Source organism: Lagenorhynchus albirostris, chromosome 15, assembly GCF_949774975.1.
Source record: "Lagenorhynchus albirostris chromosome 15, mLagAlb1.1, whole genome shotgun sequence".
NCBI classification, from domain to species: Eukaryota; Metazoa; Chordata; class Mammalia; order Artiodactyla; family Delphinidae; genus Lagenorhynchus; species Lagenorhynchus albirostris.
The window spans coordinates 26,585,208-26,605,819 of NC_083109.1; the positions used below are offsets into that span (position 1 = coordinate 26,585,208).

Sequence of the window (20,612 nt, forward strand, 5' to 3'; positions counted from 1 at the left end):
CCCATGCTCCTCCAGAAAAAATAATGGTCACATTGACTGAGCACTTCCTAGATGTACTTTTACACGGATTATCTTGTTTAAGCCTCACAACAATCTATGAGACCTACGAGGGCAATGCTCTTATTACCTCATGTGATAGATGAGGAAACGAAGACCCAGAGAGACATTTACCCCTTGGGTGACCCCAAGGTCACCCAACTAGCAGATGACAGAGTTGGGACTGAAAACCACTCAGTCTGACCCTGGAGCCAGAGCGCTTAAGTGTCTCGGACTGTGCCACGCTCCTTCCGGCTCCCCTGCCTGTGCTCATGCTGGGCCCCCCAAAGGGCTCTCCCTGCTATTGTCAACCTGCCAAAAATCTTGCTCGTCCTTCAAGGTCTCACTCATACGTCACCTCCTCCGAGAAGCTTTTTCCAGCTTCCCCAGAAAGAGCCGGTTTCACACTCTTTGATTTTACAGTTGAGAATTTTGTGCTGTGATAATTTGGGGACCATCAGGCTAGGAACCCCCGCAGTGGGCAGGGATTATTCTGTATCTCTTTCTACTGTCTAGCACAACCCCTGGCACACAGTGGGTGATCTCTAAATGACAGTGACTGAATGGCAGTGGCCCCAGGACTCCTCCCCAACACGCGGTTGTGAAGGATTGCTAGGAGTCTCCAGGGCCCCCAAATGGGAGAGGCTTCAGTGTAAGGGGCAGCTGGAGACATTTTCACTACCCACCACTTGTCAATGGGTCGAGACTGTCCCCATGCGATCCTGCTGGTGGGGGAGTTCCATCATTATGCCACCCCTACAGGTCTTTGGGAATCAACTATTCACCCCCAGGGGCGTTTCCCGTCTTGCAGTGCCAGGAACTGAACCACGATGGGAAGTGATCCTGGCAGGGTTTCTGAGTGCTATAGCAGGAAATGTGGCCAGAGTCCGCATGCTTAGAGCCCGGGTCACCCCAGTCAGGGCCCTTTGGACCTCAGAAACCAAGGGGTTGCATGGCTTTGGTAAGAAGGTAGTTCCGGGGTGTGTGTGGACTTCCTCGGGGTGTGCGGGAAATTGCTCCATCCTTGGAGCTGTGGGGTAAGAGCTTTCCCAGTGCCTCTCAGCAGCCCTGTCACAGTGTCCAGGCTAGGACTGTGGGCAATTTCCAAGCTTGATCCTCTTGCAAAGCCCTCAGCCCTTTGAGAGGGACCCCATCTCTTTGGCCTCTGCCCCTCATCAACAGATTTCTCCCTCATGGCTGCCTCACTCAGGCACTTACTAGGGCACCCCACAGCCTCGGGTTCAAATGCCTCAGCCTGCAGTCATTATATCCCAAAGACTGGTAGAGAGGATAGCAGAGCAGGTAGGAGCCTGGGTTCTGGGGTTAGCCAGATATGGGTCCAATTCCCAGTTCACTGTGTGACCTTGGGTCATTCATTTCACCTCCTTGAGGTCCAGTTCCTTCATCCATAAAATGAGAATAAATAAATTTGAAAACATCATAATTAAGGATTTGTCCAGTGGAAAATTTGTTCAGAGGAAGGCACCACAGACGAATGGTTCTCAACGTGTGGTCCCTGAACCATCAACATCACCAGAGTACTTGTTAAAAACACAAGTGCTGGGACTTCCCTGGTGGCGCAGTGGTTAAGAATCCACCTGCCAATGCAGGGGACACGGGTTTGAGCCCTGGTCCGAGAAGATCCCACATGCCATGGAGCAACTAAGCCTGTGCGCCACAACTACTGAGCCTGCGCTCTAGAGCCCGTGAGCCACAATTACTGAAGCCAGCGCGCCTAGAGGCCGTGCTCTGCAACAAAGACAAGCCAGCCCAATGAGAAGCCCGCGCACCACAATGAAGAGTAGCCCCTCCTCGACCCAACTAGAGAAAGTCTGTGTTCAGCAACGAGGACCAAATGCAGCCAAAAATAAATAAATACACAAATTTATTTTTTAAAAAAACCACAAGTGCTAAAAACAAACAAAACCAAAAACGCAAGCTCTTAGGTCCCACCTCTGTTCTGTTGAGTCAGAAACTCTGGAGTGGGGATCAGGAGATTCTGATAAATGCTGAAGTTGGAGAACCACTGCCATAAATAACAGATGGGCAATGCTCTAGGAGAAGATCCTTGTAACAACAATATCCAAAAAGAGATTGACATCTAAAATTTATAAGCTACTCCTACAAATCAACAAGAAAAAACAGGAAATCCAGGAGATAATGGAGAAAAGATATGGACAGACAATTCACTGAAGGGGAAGCCTAAATCCCTGACAAGTATAGGAGGTTCTGAATCTCAGGATTGACAGAGAAACGCAAGTTAAAACAACGAGATGTCATCTTACACCCAAGGTAGGCAAAAGTTACAAAGTCAGATAATGTAAAAGTTGCTGAAAATGTGGGGAGAAAACATCCCTCACACGCTACTAGTGGAGCCATCCTAGCAGATTTTAGTGAAAATTAAAACAGAGATGCTGTATGATCTAGTAATTCTACTCTTGGGTATAGAGCTCAAAGAAATTTTCACACAGCCCCATAAGGGTCATGCACAAAGATGTTCATCACGGTGTGGTTTATGGTAAGAGGGAACTGGAAGCAACCTGAGTGTCCATCACTGGGGGAATGGATAGATAAAACAGTGGATGCTCAGCTTGGAATATTTTGCAGTGGTTAGATGTAATAATTAAGGTTTTTACACAGCAACATGAGTAGATCTTTTTTTAAAAAAATAAATTTATTTATTTTTGGCTGCGTTGGGTCTCTGTTGCTGCGCGAGGGCTTTCTCTAGTTGTGGCGAGTGGGGGCTGCTCTTCGTCCTGGTGCTCGGGCCTCTCATTGCGGTGGCTTCTCTTGTTGGGGAGCACAGGCTCTAGGCACGCGGGCTTCAGTGGTTGTGGCTCGCGGGCTCTAGAGTGCAGGCTCAGTAGCTGTGGCGCCCAGGCTTAGTTGCTCCATGGCTTGTGGGAGCTTCCCGGACCAAGGCTCAAACCTGTGTCCCCTGCATTGGCAGGCAGATTCTTAACCGCTGCACCACCAGGGAAGTCCCAACATAAGTAGATCTTAAAAACATATTAGGGAGTGAAAAAGGAAACAACAGAATGAGAACCTTATACAATACCATTTACGTAATATAAACACACACACAGAAGACATTGTACATTTTATGTCCAGGGATATATATCAACACATAGGGGTGGGTGCCTATTGTAGGGAGGGGAAGGATTGTGGGGATGTATGGATGGAGTTCGGGGAATATAAAACAAAGTAAGACATCAGAAGGGTCTTTCATGGATCAGTTATGATGGGATGGTCATTTGCCACGAACTGAGTATAACTCATGAAACTCTCTGGATCTGAAGCCCTAATAATAATAATGATATAATTTTAACAATGGTGATAATAGTACCTACCTCACGGTAAGTGCCCTGTGTCTGGCCATGGAAGGCCATGTAAAGTTCTACAAATAAATTTTAGCTCTTCTATGCAATTCTCTTGCCTCTTCTCAGGGCTTCTTTCTTTCAGCCTCTGAGCCTTTACTGAGGCTGTGCTGAGTCCTGTCCTTATGCTGACTTCTCCTCCCCTCCAACCCTGTCTTCAGACTTCTTTGACTACCCCAGATGCGACGGCTTGTCTGCGGAATCTTGGGTACTTTTCATTTGGGCCTCGAGCACAGAGCCAGGCTGTAATAGAGCTGTGAGGGGCAATTCCTATTTCCTCCTCCCAAACTGTGAGCTCCCTGAGGGTCTTCTCACCTCCACTTCAGTTCCTGTCCCGTTGCACACAGGTAAAGACAGGTAAACTGAGTCAGAAAGTGTTCGATGTGGAAGGGAACAGCATTTATTGAGCGCTTATCACGTGCTAGACCCAGCACTGAGGTCTTGACCTTCAGTCATCCCTATGACGCCCCTGTGAGGTGGGTGGGGCCGACTTCATGGTCAGAAGAGGAAATGCAGATGCAGAGAAGCTAGAACTGCTACCAGACAGGAGACCTAGCCTGTCTGGCTCCAAATGCAAGATCTGAACAAGCAACCTGTTCAGAGCCTTAGGGCCAGGACTGGGACCCAAATCGTCCACCTCTGGGTTGACTCTCAGTAGAAAGGAACCTCTATTCCACACTAACGATCTAATTCCACCTGCGAAGGGGAGACCCTGCCTCTTAGAGCTTTAAAAATACCCTCTACACCATTTAGTATGGTCAGTTTGAGGTAATGTCTAAGGGGAATCAGGAGACTCCCTCAAGTCCCTTCTCTCAAACATGTTTCTCAAACTGTAAAATAAGAGGAACAGAGGTCTTCGGGCTCTGAGAACTATTTTCTCAACCGGCCAGCAGGTGGAGCCCACTCTTCATCCCTCCCTTGGTCTCCAGAAAGCTGCGGAGTCTCGAGGAGGAGGGAGAGTCCAGAAGCCGAACCCGCGGGGCTAGTGGGACAAAGAAGTTCGCAGTCCACCCCAGCCGGCCTAGGGGCTGCCAAGTCCCGGTTAGGATCCCGCCCCCTGCAGGACATTCTCGGTACTGCAGGGACCGGAGCCCCGGGAGTAGGGACAGAGACCCCGGGAGGGTGGAGCCCCGGTTGGGGGTTTGAGGAGGAGTTCTGGGGATGGGGTCCCACAGGCAACGGTGAGTGACACTCAGGAGCGGGGTCTTGGGGCCACCCCCTTCCCCGCCCTCCGCATGGGCGGCGGCACAGGCTACAGGTAGTTGTCCTCGGCCGCGTCGACCCCGCTCGGGGAGCCCTGGGCCTCCTCGTCAGTGCTTTCGTCGTCGTCGTCTGGGGCCAGCGCCTCGATGTCGTGCGTGATGTCGGCCAGCAGCCGGTGGAAGGCCTGCGCCTCGGGCCGCTGGGCCGCGCCGTCGTAGCTGCGCACGGCTGACGCCGACGTGGAGCTCATGCTGCGTTTGATGCGGCCGAAGCTGTCGGTGAGGATGCCGCCCTCGCGGATGCCCACGCCCTCCAGGAAGCCCTGGAAGTAGCCGATGTCCTGGTCCGGAATGAAGGGCCGCATCCCTGCAGGCCGAGGGGCAGGGTGATTCCTTGGGGTCAAGACTTCCCCTCCCACGGAGGAATCACCTTCTCTGGGGAGCGGAGTGCAAATCCCCACCCTGCCGCTCGCCGGCTGTGTGACCTTGCACAATTCCTCACTCTCTGAGCCAGAGAGTAACGGCATAATGCTCCGCACGCAATAAATGCTCACTACATGTTAGCTTATTATTGTTATCATTATTATTATTACATTCCCATTTATGAGTTGTGTAACACTCCTCCAATAATTACTCTGAGCCTTACTTTCCTCCCCTGTAAAAGGGAGATAATTACACCTGTTCTCTCGGTAGGGCTGTGAGGATTAAATAAGGTACTTAACACACACTGAGTGCCCCATTTGGCTTCCGTTTTACTTCTGTCACTACTTATTAGCTTTGTGACTTATTTATGTACTTTGCTTCTCTAAGCCTCAGTTTTGTTATCTGCAAAATGAGGGCAAATCATAGTTTCAACTTCCCGGAACTGAGGGCGTTCAATGAGATGATCCTTGCCACTACACACGGTAACTGCCCAATACATGTTAGCTTATTAAGATTATCGTTCCTGTTGCTGTTATCACTAGCCCTCCTTACTAGCTCTGTGACCTTGGAAGACTTCCTTAGCCTCTCTGAGCCTCAGAGAAGAGGGAAGAATCATATCCTCTCCCAGCTTTGCTGTGAAGGTGAAATGGTTACACCTGTGCTCTCTCTCCCGGCTCTGACTGCAGACAAGTCTCTTCCCCTCTCTGCACTTTGGTTTCCCTGTTTGCCTCATGGATCTCATGATGTCGGCTTTATGGGAGGCCAAGGGATAAAGAGTAAACACTCCCAGCCTGGGCAGGGGGCTCACCAAGCAGGAGGAACTTGCGCCGGTCTCCGTAGAGCTTCAGCAGGCCTGCGCAATAGTCCTGGATGGGCAGCCCCAGACGGTAGTCCCGCAGCAGCAGGGCAAACTGCTGGATCTCAGGGGGCCCCAGCTTACTCCGCAACTGTCAGGGACACCATTCGAGATTAATCCCAAGAGCAACCCCCACCCAACCCCTGCCTAAAAGACCCAGAGCCCTCGCTAAGGGTGTATCCAGCCCAGCCCTCCTGTGAAAACCCGGCCTTGGGCTGCATCTAAGAATGGGAGGTGGACTCAAGCTGCCCGATTTCAAATCCTGGCCCCTTCACTGACCAGCTCTGTGATCGTGGGTAGGTGACAACCTCCTTAACCCTCGCTTTCTTCATCTGCAATGTGAGGATAATGAAGGCATTTCCTTCTTGGGTTGTTGAAAGGATGAAAAGAAATGATGCACTAAAGGTGCTCAGAACAGTGCCTGGTATAAAGTCAACACTCAGTGCTAGTTGACATTACTTAAAGCCTTTCACAGCTGACTCTGTTTGCTCTCCTAAACTCATGCCCTGCCCTGACCGCTGAGGTCTTATGCTTCAGTTACGTCCAGGATTATTCATGATGCCTGAAATACCCCATGTGTTCTCCAGGCCCTTGCTTATGCTGTTCGCACTGCCTGCCCCAGCTCACCGTGACCATGTAATCCTGCAACTGCTCGAGGCCCAGGCTGCTGTGGTCGCTGCCGCTGCAGTGGGAGCCATGGAAAGAGGGTGTGGACGTGCCGCTGTAACAGGCTTCAAATGTGTCCTGGGAGCCATTGCTGCAGAGACAGGAGGGGAAGGGGCCCTCACTCGCCTCCCTCCAGCTCCTCTCCATGTGGTAGGCTGAAGGTGGGAGGGCGCAGCCACCAGTGCTCTGGGCCTGGGGCCACATCCTATACCCCATTTTGGCCTTCGAGGCCCCATATGATCTGGCTACGTACCACCTCTCAAGCCTCGTCTCCCCCTTGCTGTTTGTGCTCAGGTCACCCTGCCTTCTGTCTTTTCTTCTAATACTCCAAGTACCTCCTCACCTCTGGGCCTTTGCACATGCTGTTCCCTCTGCCTGGAATGCCTCCCTTTCCCTGTCTTTTGCTCAGCTAACTCTTCCTCACCATTGGATCTTAAATGTTACCTCCTCAGGAAAGTTTTCCCTGATCCCTCTAGAATGGGTTAGACCCTCTGTCAAATGTGGTCACATAGTCTGTAAGCCTACCCATGACATGAAGGCCTTTCCGATGCCCCCACCAGATCTCCTCTCTATCCACTCTGTCCTTCACACCCTCTGCTGCAGCCATAGTGGCCTCCTGGCTGCTCCTCAAACGTGCCAAGTGGATCCCGCTTCAGCATCCTTGCACTTGCTGTTCCCTGTACCTGGAGCGCTCTTCCCCCTTTTATTTGTCATGTCTCAGTTCAAGTGTCATCACCTCGGAGAGGCCCTCCTGACTCCCCGGATGAGGTAGGGTTTCCACAGCCTCTCTCTCAGCACTCTGAGCTTCTCTTGAGTGTTTCTTACTGTTGATGCTTATTATTACTAAATAATGATTTCATTGTCTCCTGTGCTACCTTGTAAACCATGCAAGAGCAGGGACCTGGTTTTCTCTGTTTGCTGAGTACCTACTATGTGCCAAGCACAGGCCTCGTCCTTGTCTGGCTCCCCACTGTATCCCTAGCACAGAGCACAGTGCCTGGCACATGGAAGGTACTCAATAAATATGGCTTAAATAAAAGTCAACCTTGGGCTCCTGCCTCCTGGTCTCTACATTGTTCCAGAACCATCTTCACTGATTACCTCCAGAGACGCAGTGTAAGCTTAGTGTGGACTCTGGAGCCAGCCTGTCTGGGTTCAAATCGCAGGCCTATAACTTACTAGCTGCTTGACCTTGGGTCAAGTTACTTAACTTCTCTATTCTTCAGTTTCTCTATCTGTAAAATGGTATGATAAAAATTGGTGTCATTGTAAGAAACAGAGGAGTTAATGTTTGTACAGTACTTAGAGTCATGGACTAGGCAGTAAATAAACAGTAGCTACTGTAATGTTGCTATGTTGATTTTAAAAACGAAGTGCATTATAGAATAGCACTTGGCAGACAGCAAGTTCTAAAGTTAGTCATTGTCATGACTGTCATCTCTCTAGCAGGTTGTTTAAGGACTGGCCTAAGAGTGCACAGTCTTAAGGAAGTATATTGCCACTGAAAAGGGGGGCGGAGGGAAGTAAGGCCTATATCACTGGCAGAGGCTGTCCCCTGTCAGCCTTAATAACAGAAAGCCAAAGGCCTTAGTAACAGAACTAAGGTGACCAACTTGTCCCAGTTTTCCTGGGACTTTCCTGGTTACAGTACTGAAACTTCCATGTTTTGGGGAAGCCCTAAATCCTGGGCAAACTGGGGTGGTCAGTCACCCTGGACAACATTCCCAAATGAGATTTTTTTTTTAAAAAAAACCTACATTTTCCAGACTTGCTTATAGCTAGTTCTGGCCATGAGACCAAGTTCTGGCCAATGAGATGTAAGCAGAAGTCAGGTAGGAATTCTAGCACAGCTCTTTCTTTAAAGAGATTCCTCATATGCTGCTGTGATGGCTGGAACTATAGCCACTATCTGGGCCCATGAGGTGACCTTGAGGATGGAAGCAAGTGTTAGAGAGGGAGGAAAAGATAAGCCTGAGCCCTTAATGACCATAAGGCCATAGACTCCTTGTCTATCTTATGTAAGAGACGGGCGGGTGGGTTGGGGGTGGGGGGGGAAGCTTTATCCTTTTTAAAGCTACTCTTTTTTAGGATTCTCTATTCCATAGAGCCAAAATGACTTTTTGGCATTAGCTGTGATTTTGGCCTCTGCAGGCCACTGTGTCTGGATGACTGGGAAAGAGCCGCAGGCCCATGTGGACCTAGTTCTGAGTTCTGGCTGCCCTGTCTGTCTCTCAGGGGTTCAGATCCTATAAGCTCACCAGAGCCTGGGAAGTTCAGGTTACCCGCACCCTCGGGGCCTAGCATCTCAGCACAAATCAAGATGGAGTCACTTTCTCCCACCCTCTCTTGCCCATAGGGGCTCAAGAATGCCTAGATGAGCAACCTGTTTGTGCAGAGACAGAGGGGACCAGAGTGGGGTCCCTGAGAAGGACGGTACCCACAAGGAGCTGCAGCAGCTGAAGTCGGCGTCATAGGCGTAAGTCCCATCCGTGCGGCAGCTGTCACCTGGGGGCAGCAGACAGAGGGCGGTCAGAGGCGGCAAAGCAGGGACCAACATCTCTGGCTCCCTGAGGCCCCAAGCTCAGCGCCACCCTGGAGTAAGGATGGCGGCTGGAGCACGAATGGCCTTGTTAGTAACTGTACGTGTGTTAATTTTCACTCTGAGTGAAATGGGCAGCCACTGGAAGTTTCTGACCATGATTCCTGCCCCCACCGGCAACACACAGCCAACCTTGGGCAACGCACTTCTCCTCTCCCGGCACTCAACTTCCCCAAGGTTGGCACAATACCACCTTCCTGCCTACCTCAGAGGGGCCTTGGGGAGAGCAAGCCAGGGAACAGGCGAGGTAGCGCTTTGTAAACTGTATATGTTTGAGAGAGAGAAAAAAGAACTTTGAGGGCAAGGAGCTCAAAATCATGAGGAGAAAGGACCACCAGGTACAGAGAACTTGCTCTTTACCTGCCCCTGTCATCTCAGTGAATCCAGCTACTGGCCTCCCCCTGCCCATCGTGGCTCACTTAGTGTCACTTCCTCAGGACACTCCCCTGACTTTCCAGGCCCCGCTGGTTCCTCATTATACATTCTTATAACACAGTGTGTGGTTACATTTTATCTGTGCAACTATTTAATTACTGTCGGCCTACTTCAGCACTGCACGCCTCAGAGGGAGGGCCACATCTGGCTTTACTCGCCAGTACATCCTGATTAGCAGGATCCCACAGACAGGTGTTCAAGAAATACTTGTTGAATGAATGAATTTGTTGAAATATCTGTTGAGTTATCTCATTTTTGTCCATCATCCCTGGGAGAGTCAATGAACTTTCCCAAATTCTCAATAACCACAGTTCCCACAGATGTGAGTGCCTCCAGAAGGAAGGAGCTGGCTCCCGGTTGCCTGAGCTACGCAAACAGGGACCCCGCTCAGGGGGCTGTGGCTGAGGAAGTTCACTTAATGGCCCTGAAGGCAGCATGGGGAGTGAGGCTGTTGCAGGAAGCTTTAGAATCAGATGCACCTGGGTTTGAATCCTGACTCTGCCATTTACCAGCTGTGTGACCCTGAGATATTTATTGACTACTCTGAGCCTTAATGTCCTCATCTGCAAAAATTGTATTCATAAGGCCTCAGAGCGTTCTTTCATCCATTCAGAAAATACGCCTTGAGCATCCGTCCCTGGTCCTGTGTTAGGCACAGGGGATACAGTGGCAAACAGGACAGACAAGGTTGTTATGAGGATTAAATAAGATTCGGTACATCGGCCCTGTGCACATAGTTGGTGATCAACAAATACCGCTATTGGTCTCATTCTCATTCCAGCCCTTGATGGCATTCAAGGACCAGTCTGGAAATCTTGGTTTTGACCTAGAGTCCTAGTGGGACTAGATGGCTCAGTAAACTGACAATGCATGTGCTTAGGTTTTGGCAAAGTGGGGACACCAAAAAACAAAAGGGAGAGAGAGTTCAGCTCTGAGGGTCTCGTTCTGAAACTACGTTTGAGGTCATTATGAAATTTGACATTTTATTTTAGCGACATATCGGGGGTATGCTGTAATTGCTGTAGAGGTCAGGACCCCTAAGGGCTTTCATTGGCCCCAGTCCTGGGACATCCCCCCTCCTCTGGCCTTTCAGGACGTTTCACAGGAGGGGCCACCAGGAGTTGGAGTACTCACTGCGGCTGCAGAGCCACGGCCGTTCGGGCGTGGACGTGTAGTGGTAGCCGGCCCGGTCCACACACTCGATGCTTTGGTCCCCGTAGATGATCTGGAAGACCTGACAGATGAGGGCGCAGGACTCCTCTGCAGCATCCTGGCCCAGAGAGGAGGACAGAGCTCAGGCCTTCTCCAGGGACCAGGATGCCCCTGCTTCCTAAAAACGCAGTGTGAGGAGGCGCACAAGGGCACACACACAACTATGGGAGCCTTTAAATTGATTTTGAGGACATTTTTCATCAAAATTATATGGCCACGCTCTGGGTGGCCTTTATAGAAATAGCCACTCACTGGCCTTTACAGAATCCAGTGACAAATGTAACTCTTCTGCCCTGAAAAATGCACACATGCACCCCAAATTTCTGGGAGAATTATGGGGCCTCCTGAAGCTTATCTAAAATAAGCCCTAATTTAGTTTAATTTACACATAGGAAGCTGAAGCCCAGAGACATAATGTGATTAGCCAGGACTAGAGCCCAGGTCTCCTGATGCCTAGTAAGAGGAAAGGAAGAATTAACTGTATGAAAATGTTAGGCTCAGCAGAGTTACTACTGCTCAACATAGTTACTATGCCATATTTAGATATGAGCTTCCTGGCACCCAAGGCAAAAATGGAAGCAGGATGAACACATAAACTTCAGTCCCTGATAGAAGGAAGGCATTTAAGTTCTTGGGTGCAACTTTTTTGAGATCGCAAATATGAAGAGGAATTTGCCTCTTTGATTTACCTCTTTAAGTCTTTAAGCAAGAGACACGGAAAGACAACAACTAATGAAGAGACCAACTTCATGAAGCCACTTCTTATATTGTGCTTCTAAAAAAGCCAGTCCAGGGAGTAAATTAAAATGTAACCCAGGACAGGCATTTTGGGATGAGGGAGTGAAATTATCATTAAACCAGGATTGACCCTTATAATAGCTCTACCAAATGGACAGGGAAGAGGGCATCCTTATTTTATAATGAAAGACATGGAGGCTTAGAGTGGTTAAGTGACTTGCCCAGGCTCACACAGCAGGCTCATGGCTTTGGTTAATATTGGCACCCAGGTTTTTTGACTCTAACTCCTGTACCCTCCTTGGGACCATGATGCCTCAGATTGGAGGCCAGAGGCTCAGTTACTCCTAGAAAACAACCCTTATTTATTTACTCATTCCACAAATTATTATTTAGTCCCACTGTGTGGCAAGCACTGGGCCAGGCTGTGGAGTCTCAGAGGTGAATTAGATGAGGTCTAAAGCCCTCACAGCCCAGTGGGATAAACAGGGTACACTGTTCCCTCTGCCTGGAATTTGCTTTCTTGACTCTTTGCTCTGCTGCTTCCTTCTCTCTTACACTTTTCAGTTTAAAAGGCACAAACTCACTTTCCCTCTGGAAAATGGATCTCGCCCCTCATTATCATTGCAACCTGCTTTTCTACTTGGTCCCCATCACAAGGTATAGTAACATAGTACCCACTAATCCATCTATTCAGTATATTTATTGAGCACCTATCATGTGCCAGGCACTGCCCTGGGGGCCAGGGATACCAGAGTGAACCATCCGGAATGCACAGATGTCTTGAGATGAGGCTAGAGAGGAAATGAGGATGGTGGCTAGGCCACCATTGTAAGGTAGATGGCCTTATAAACAGTTGTAAGGACATTAGATTTTACTCTGAGTGAACTGGGGAGCCACTGAAAGGTTTTGAGCAGTGACACAATGTGACTTCTGTGTTAACAGGACTGCTCTGACCGTGTGGGGGAACAGATTCTGAGCGATGGCCAAACCAGTGAGGGGTGAGTGAATGACCCAGATGCGGGAAGATGGAGCATGGACCTGGGAAGTGGGGGACAATGGAGCTTGGGGAGAAGTAGATGCACTTTGGTTATATTTTAGAAATAGGGCCAACAGGATTTGTTGACAGAGTGGATATGGGTTGTGTGAGAGACAGGAGCCAAGGAGTGCTGCAGGGTTTTGGTCTGAGCAATGGAAGGACAGAGCTGCCATTCATCAAGACAGGGAGAGCAAGGGAGGAGCAGGTCTGGGGAGAAGACTGGGCGCTCAGCTCTGGTCGTTAGAGCTTTGAACGGAGAGGCTGAGTGGAGACACAGCCGTGGAGATTTGGTGGGAGGTAACATTTGGGGGAGTTCTCACTAGAGAAGGCCACGTAGAAATGAGTGTAGATAAAGGAGAAAGAGAATCAAGGACTAAGCCTGGGACAGTCCAACCTCAAGAGACTGGTGAGAAGAGGAGGCGCCAGCTCTTGAGAAGGAGCAGCCAGGGACGTAGGAAAACCAGGAGCATGTGCAGAGCTGCACACCAAGTGAGAAAATGTTTCAAGTCAGCACCAGAGCCTGAGTTTACCGGTTACTATCCACCTCTCTCTCTAGAGAGGTACCGTGTCTGTTTTGTTCGCCATGTGGGGTTTATATAGAGAGGGAGTTCAGGGCCCTGGGCCAGAGAAACAGCTTACAAGGCTCAGGGTTTGGAGGTGTCTGCTAGATGGTGAGCTCCCTAAGGGAGGGCACTAAATATGTCTTTGTTCATCTCTGTATCCATGGCACCTAGCCCAATGCCTAGCATAAGCTGGCGCTCAATGAACATGGTCAAATGAATAAAAGCAAGGGTGAATGTGGAGGATGGGGGGGGCAAGAATGGCCATAAGTCTTCTGCCTTGGGTGATGGCCATTGTTACCAAGAGTACAGGCTCTGAACTTCTGGGTCCCAGTGCTGAAATCACCACCTGCTTCCTGTGTGACCTTGCACAAGTTGCTTAGCCTCTGGGTCTGTTTCCTTCTCTATAGAATGGGGATGGTGGTAATATTTGCCTCCAGGGGTTACTGTGAGAATGAAATGACTTAATGCTGGTTTCCTGTCTGGCACAGGTCGGCACCGAATTCGTGCTGGTGATTACCGTCCTCATGATTGTTACTGTGGTAGTGTGGACACTGACGACTTTGGAGAAGGAGCAGGGCTGGATGAGGGGTTAGATCAAGTCTGGGCCATTGTGAGCTTTCATCCCATCGGGACAGCAAGGGGGAGGTGTCCTGGGGCTGGAGTAAAAGCCTTCTGGCGTCAATGGGCCCACAGTTCCGAAGTTCTGGGCAGTAGGGCCGAAGGAGGGAAAAGAAAAGGGGCTGGGGTAGACTCCAGGAACTTGGTGTGTGTGTGGGGGGGTGAAGACGCGCCGGGGAGGCAGGGCGCAGGGGCGCGGGATGCCCTCGGGCTCACCCTGTTGGCCACAGCCAGGATGACCAGGTTGCAGTAGGCGTCGGGGCTGGGGTCCTGCGGGTCGAGCGGGTTGGGGCCCGGGTGGCGCCGCTCCCAGCTGCCGCCGCCTCCCGCCTGCCTCCGCTCCCAGCTGCCGCCCGGCTTGCCCGCGGCGCCGCCGCCGCCGCCGCCGCCGTGTCGCCGCTCCCAGCTGCCGCTGAACGTCTGCCGCCGCTCCCAGCTGCCCGACGCCCGCGCCCCGGCGCGCTGGCGCTCCAGGCTGCCGCCGCCGCCGCCCCCGGCCCGGGCCTCGGCGCCCGCGCTCCCGCCCCACGCCATCCGCCAGTCAAGGCTGCAGATGGTGTGGCGCCGCTCCGTGGCGCCCACCCGCCGCTTCTCGGGCGCCGCCCCGGGCGGGCCCGGGTCGCGCCCCGCGCCGCCGGGGCTGGCGTCTACTCCGGCTGGCACCGGGTCCACGCCCAGACCTAGGAAAGGCCGGGTGGCCGTCAGAAGCAGGAGATCCGGGCTGAGAGCCCTCTCCCGAGGCCAGCTGGGTGTCCTGACCCCGCCGCTGCGGTGGTGGTTGGGGGGAGAAGGGGTCCAGCCGTGTCTGGCCCCGCCCCCACCCTAAGGCTCCACCCCTGGCTTCAAAGTCGGAAGGCCGGACCCCGCCCCACTACGGGTCCTCACTTTTGGGTCCCGCCCCACCCTCAGGCTCCACCCCTGGGTTTGGCAGTTCCCACACGCCCTACCCCATTCCGACGCCCCTTGCCTCCCAGACGCTGCCGTCTGGTCTGAGAGTAGTGGTCAGGCTGTCCCCTCCTTCTTTACCCTTAACTCGGACCCTGTCCCGGGTTTCAGGAACACCTCCTTGGCTTCCGGCTTCCCTTCAACCCCTCCCCTGGCCTCAGGCCCCGCCCCTAGTATGGCAGGGTCTGACATCTCCCACCAAGATACCCCAGCCGCAAGCTCCGCCTCCCCAGTGTATGGCCCCTCCACTAGATGAGACTCCGCCTCTGCCGCAGGTTCCCTCCTAGCCTCAGAGCCTTGCTACCCTTCATCACGCCCTTTAACTTCAGGCCTCAGGATTCTGGCTTCTCCACCGTTTCGAAGATGGTGGGTCAGGCCACCCCTCCTTCAAGCCTCAACCTTGGGCTTCCTCTTCTCGCAAACAGCCATGTCCTGTCCTTAGTCTCAGGGTAGTTTGGTCAGGTCTTTCCATCACCCACTTATCCAGCCTCAGGCCCCGCCCCTGCCCCAGGTCACGGCCATGCCCAAGACTAGGTGTTGGGCCCTTTCTCCACTCCTTCACCTCCCCCGCCCCGCCCCTGCCAGGCCCCGCCTGCCGTACCGGTCTTAAGCACCAGCAGGTGCAGCGCGTCGTCCTGCAGGTAGGAGGCAGCGGCGATCTCGTGCGTGGGGATACGCAAGATGAGCTCCTCGTTGTCGCGCCAGGTGAGCAGCAGGCAGCGGGCCGACAGGCTCAGGATGCTGTCCTGCTCCGCCGTGGTCTTCAGCGGCAGCTCCTTCAGCTGCTGCGGGGTGGGTCGGATCTCCTGAGTCCCGGGGGCCTCGGGTGGGAGAGGTAGGGGACCAGACCCTGCCCTCCCCTCTCCCGGAGCCTCACCCTGGCCGTGTCCAGCAGCTGCAGGAGCTCGTCGCGGCTGGAGGGGTTCAGTGAGGAGGTGACCCAGGTGAGGTGGCCCAGGAACTGGATGGAAATGGGGCGGGGGCGGGGGTGGTGGGAAAAGGGCAGAGAGAGGTCTCCCTGAAGCCTTGGAGGACCCTGACCTCCTCACTGACACAGTGCGGGTAGACTGAGATAAAAATATCTGAATTAATAATAATAGCCTGATAATAACTGTTATTAAAGCCATTGTAGGAGCCAGGCATAGTCCTGAGAGTTTTCTGCACTCATTCATCATCGCTTTAAGGATGAAAAAACTAAGGCGCAGTAAAGCCAAATAACCTGCCCAATATTATAGAGCTAAAAAGGGCAGAACTGGACTCCACACACCAGAGTCCATACTCTCACTGCTAGCTTATTTTTGCTAAAATAAGCTTATTTTATGAGCACATAGTTATTTAGCTATGGCAGAAGCAAAAGTCATTAGAATAGCTTGAATTTCCTGCTTGGCCTGAGTGGCTCTGTGCACCCCAAGCACCAGTGTCAACTGACTGTGCAGGTCACTGGCCCTCTTCATGATCTTGTCGCAGAAGTCAAATGGAAAGGGAAGAATGTTGTATCCAATTAGTATATAATTTTGTCAGAAAAATGATGCCCGAAATTAAATTAATAGTAAATTAATTCTTCATTCATTCTTAGTTATAGCTTAATGTTATCACACTTAAATGTTATTTAATATAAGAATTAACTTTTTAAAATATTTTTAGTTTTATTCTTCTAGGTGATTCTACCAATCATACCATTTCTTTTCTTTTTATTCTCTATGAAATTTCAGTTCCCAAGTTTTTAAGTGGATTTGTTTGCTAGCTTTTCTCTTCATATAGGGCTGCCAGGTAAAATACAAGATGCCAGTTAAACTTGGTTTTCACATAAACAACTAATATCAAAACTAAAAAAGTACTCATCGCCTATCTGAAATTCAAATTAAAAAAATTTTTTTTGTTGAAATATAATTGATTTACAGTGTTAGTTTCAGGTATATAGCAAAGCGATTCAAATACATATTCTTTTTCAGATTCTTTTCCATTATAGGTTTTTATAAGATATTGAATATAGTTCCCTGTGTTATACAATAGGTCCTTGTTGTTTATCTATTTTATATATAGTAGTGTGTATCTGTTAATCCCAAACTCTAATTTATCCCTCCCCTCACCAAAATTCAAACTTAACTGGGTGCCTGTTTTTACTAAATCTGACACTCCTACCCCCATATCAGTCTTTATTGGGTAGCGAGGATTCTCCACTGCTCCTTTATGGTGTTCATAAAATAGAAGTAAAGCCCCTGAGTTGGCCTAAGTCCATGTGGCCTGCAGAACTGGCTTCCTTTAAGCTGGACACTGTCCAAGTAGCAGCAACGTCACTGCAGTAAAATCTCACAGGACGGTCCGGCTTTTTGGTGCACAGAGCACCCTCCCATCTGCTCTCCCCTTGCGGTAGGCTTTGAGCCCCATGTTGAGATGGCAACACCGAGGCTGAACAGGTGGAGGTCACTTGTTGAGGGTCCCCAGCATAATTCAGGGGCAAGGCTGCCTTGAACCCAGGCCTCTTTCCCCTGAGCCTCCCCTGTGTGGTCAGGGGTTGGTGTGGGGGAGAGGTAAGGTCTTTCCTGATGGGATCCAGAACATGCCTCCCTAAAATATGGCATCTTGGCACATTGAATATCTTAAGCTGAAGGAGTATGAGAAAACGGCAGAAGCAGGAAGGTCACTCTAACTTCCCCCACCTCACCCATCTTCCCTGAAAGCAGGCGTTAAATCTCCCTGGTGAAGGGTACCCTCCTTTCAGGGTACCAGTAGGAAGGGAGACATCCTGATCACCAGGGACAGGGAATTGAGGGCCGAGAAGTCTGTATAAACAAACCTTGTTCCTCTTTCACCATTTACCAACCCCCTCCAAACCCCTCTGGCCTTGTCCATTCTTCACAGATTTATTGTTTCTTTGTCAAAAAGTATAAAAGCTTCCTGCTCTGGTCACTTCTCAGGGTCTTCCATTCTCTTCTGAAGGCTCTCATGTCCATGTGAAAATTTAATAAAATGTGTGTGCTTTTCTCCTGTTAATCTTTGTTCAGTTTAATTTTCAGATCCAGCCAGGTAACCTAAGAGGGCTGAGGAAAACTTTCCCCCCAGCCCCTTATCTCAAGCTTCTTCCCACCCCTCCTGCTCATCCCGAAAGTACCTTGACCTCTTTCTCCAGATAGTCACACAGCAGAATCTGGGGGTCGATGAGGTAGTCGGGGGGATAAAGGGGCATCGAATGCAGGGGCCGGCGGCTCACACTGCTTCGAAAGGCTGCCCGGCGCCCAGCCTTCGGGAACACCAGCCTCCGGATGGGGGACACGAAGCCCTGGGGGAGGTGGGGGCGTAGGGGTAAGAACAGTAATAACAGCAACTGACTTGATCATATTCAGCACTTACATGTGCAGCCTTTTACTTACATTACCTAATTTAATTCTTACAAAAACTCTGCAGAGGGGGTAGCTCTATGATTCCCATTTTATAGGTGGAGAAACAGCCTCAGAGAGGGAGCTAGCTAATAAGGTCACCAGCTAGTAGCGGTAGAACCAATAGTTCACCTTGGGCAGTCTGGCTCCAAACCTTCCATTCTAAACATGCAGGTGAGGGTAGAAGCCCTGTGCAGGCCCAGGCTGAGGCTTAAGGAACCCCCACCCAGGCTGGGGCAAGTACAGAAAAATATTAACATTCAGTGTGGCTGAGTGGTGGGTGCATAGGTATTTAAGCTATTTTCTGTGCCTTCCTAAATATTAGAAATGGTTAACAGGTACCTTGAAGTTTAATCCAGTGGGCACCTGCATAAAAATGGCCTGGATCAAGGTCAAAGGAGCAAATTTCAGGGCCCCAGCCCATCCCAACAGAATTTAAACTCCCAGGAAAGTGTGAGCACTGCTCTAGAGCAGTGGTTCTCAGTGTGTGGTTCCTGGGTCTCCACCAGCACTAGCAGCAGCATCGCCTGTGAACTGAAGAGAAATCTACATTCTTGCGCTCCATCTCAAACCTATTGGATCAGAACCTGGGATGAGACCCAATGATCTGTGTATTAACAAGCGCTCCAGGTGATTCTGCTGCAGGCCCAGCTCAAGTTTTAAAATCAGTATCATGGAGCCTGGATGAAGTACGTGGAAGCTCTGAGAAATGAGAACAAGCGATGTGGGAACGAGCATCCCAAGCAGAGGGCACAGCATGTGCAAAACACTGGGGGCTGCAAGGGCGAGCACGAGCCTGGAGAAGGTGTGTTGTAGCTGTGGCTGAATGACGAGATGAACAAGTCATAGAGGGCTTGAATGCCGGCTGTGGAGCCAGGACTTTATCCTGTATATGGGAGCATGTGTGTATATGTGAGTGGAGTGGGCAGGTGAGTGCTTTGTCTGTGGCCCTCAGTGGTCCACCCCTGCCCACTTCTCCAGCCTCGTCTCACCCCACACTGCCCCCAACTCCTGCCCTCCAGCTATAGGGCCATCTTTCAGTTCTTCCTATTTGCTACATTCCTTCCTACCATGGAGCTTTGCACATGCTGTTCCTCTGCCAGAAACACTCTTCCCTGTCCTCTTTCCTTCCACCCATCAGATCTCAGCTCAAACTGACCAGTCTAGGGCTGGGTCCCTTAATATTCTGTCACCCAGCACTGTGTATGGAGACTTTTGTACAGTTTTACATTAATTGTTTTTTTAAAAAAATTAATAGTTGTCTCCCTCACTAGAATGTGAGCTTCAGGGAGGGAGCAGGGACCTTGTCTGACTTTGCTCACCAAGTGCATCATCACCAGCGCCAGGCACAGTGCCTGGCACATAATAGGTGCTGAATAAATAAATATCTATAGAAGGAATGAACCAAGAGAGAACAAGCACCTATGTCTTGTCTCCCTTCGGAGCCCTCACAGTTCATGTGGGAGTCTTTTCAAACAGCTGGATCTAGGTTTCCTGGGGGAAGAGGGTGGGGGTAGGAGTTGGAATCCCAGAGGCTCCCTGGACCATAAAGACAAACAGGTGTGATGCCCAGAGAACCAGACTAGAAAATATCTGAGAGTCAGGAAGGGGTAAAGGTCTAGGGGTGGGGGGAATGACCCCCAGGCTGAGGCCTTTGGAGCAGAACTGGGCCCTGTATAAAGACAGGGAGGGGGCAGGCTCAGTTGGAACCCAGCGTGGGGGAGCAAGCAGGTGTCTCGAGCCTGGATAGGCAGCCTCATAGCACAGAATTGCCCTGGCTGAGGTCCTTCTGTCTGGGGAGGCAGGGAGCAGGGGAATGGGTTTGTTGGGTGGCTGTCTATCTGTCCCTTGGTCTGAGAAGCTGCAGGAGGGAACCCCCAGGAACACCAGGGAAGCAGGTTGAGAATATCTCCCAAACTAATCTGACTGGCTGGATTTTCCTGGAAGGTGCCCGTCCGTCTGTCCATTCCTGGGATGGCACAGGCCACTGAGAGCAGGGAGACGGGTTAGGGAATTTTGAGTCCAAATGTCTGGCTGCCCAAGGGTGGGGAGGAAGGTCTTTCCCAATAAGAAGAAAGGCTCTCCTGACGCCACTCACTGCCCATCACCCCCCTCCTCCCCCCAGGCTTCCCACTTCTCCGACTCCGGGGACATCTCTCTACCGCGCACCCCTTCCAACCTCCCACCTACCTTTTTCCCTTTCTTGACTTCATATTCCATGGTGAAGTGTCCCCTCCACTCCTGCCACCCTCCTGGCCACCCCCCTCCACCTTCTCCCCCCATGCAGTTCCTTTGTTCTTTTTCCTGCCTGGTCGGAAACTCCACCAGTCCCAGAGTTCCTGCCCCTCCCATCTGATAGTGAGCGGTGGGGTGTGGGGTGGGTGGAGGACGCAGCCTTGGGACCTTCCAGCTGAACAGTGGAAGCCCAGCCAGAGCAACTGGCCTGGGGAGAAAGCCCCCAAGGCCTCCAGCAGGCTTGCTATTTAGGGGGCTTGGGAGTTGAGTAAGGCTGGGAATGGTCCCCTGAAT

At 51.2% G+C, this 20,612-nt stretch overlaps 1 protein-coding gene across 2 annotated transcripts; it reads right to left on the reverse strand.

The window, feature by feature from the left end:
• Nucleotides 1-1,904: 1,904 nt before the first annotated feature.
• Nucleotides 1,905-20,343, reverse strand: CCM2L (CCM2 like scaffold protein). 2 transcript variants are annotated; one of them, XR_009535166.1, is made up of 11 exons: nucleotides 20,274-20,343; nucleotides 17,819-17,986; nucleotides 15,584-15,667; nucleotides 15,308-15,491; nucleotides 13,978-14,441; nucleotides 10,729-10,864; nucleotides 9,002-9,065; nucleotides 6,522-6,651; nucleotides 5,847-5,985; nucleotides 3,729-4,982; nucleotides 1,905-3,035 (listed from the first exon to the last, which is right to left on the reverse strand). XR_009535166.1 is itself a non-coding variant. In XM_060122676.1 (10 exons), exons 1-10 carry the CDS (start codon nucleotides 20,301-20,303, stop codon nucleotides 4,666-4,668), a joined length of 1,716 nt encoding a protein of 571 aa, XP_059978659.1. In that variant the 5' UTR covers nucleotides 20,304-20,343; the 3' UTR covers nucleotides 1,905-4,665. The 2 variants fall into 2 exon arrangements, 1 of the variants encoding a protein (XP_059978659.1); XM_060122676.1 differs by having other exon boundaries at nucleotides 1,905-4,982.
• Nucleotides 20,344-20,612: the final 269 nt, after the last annotated feature.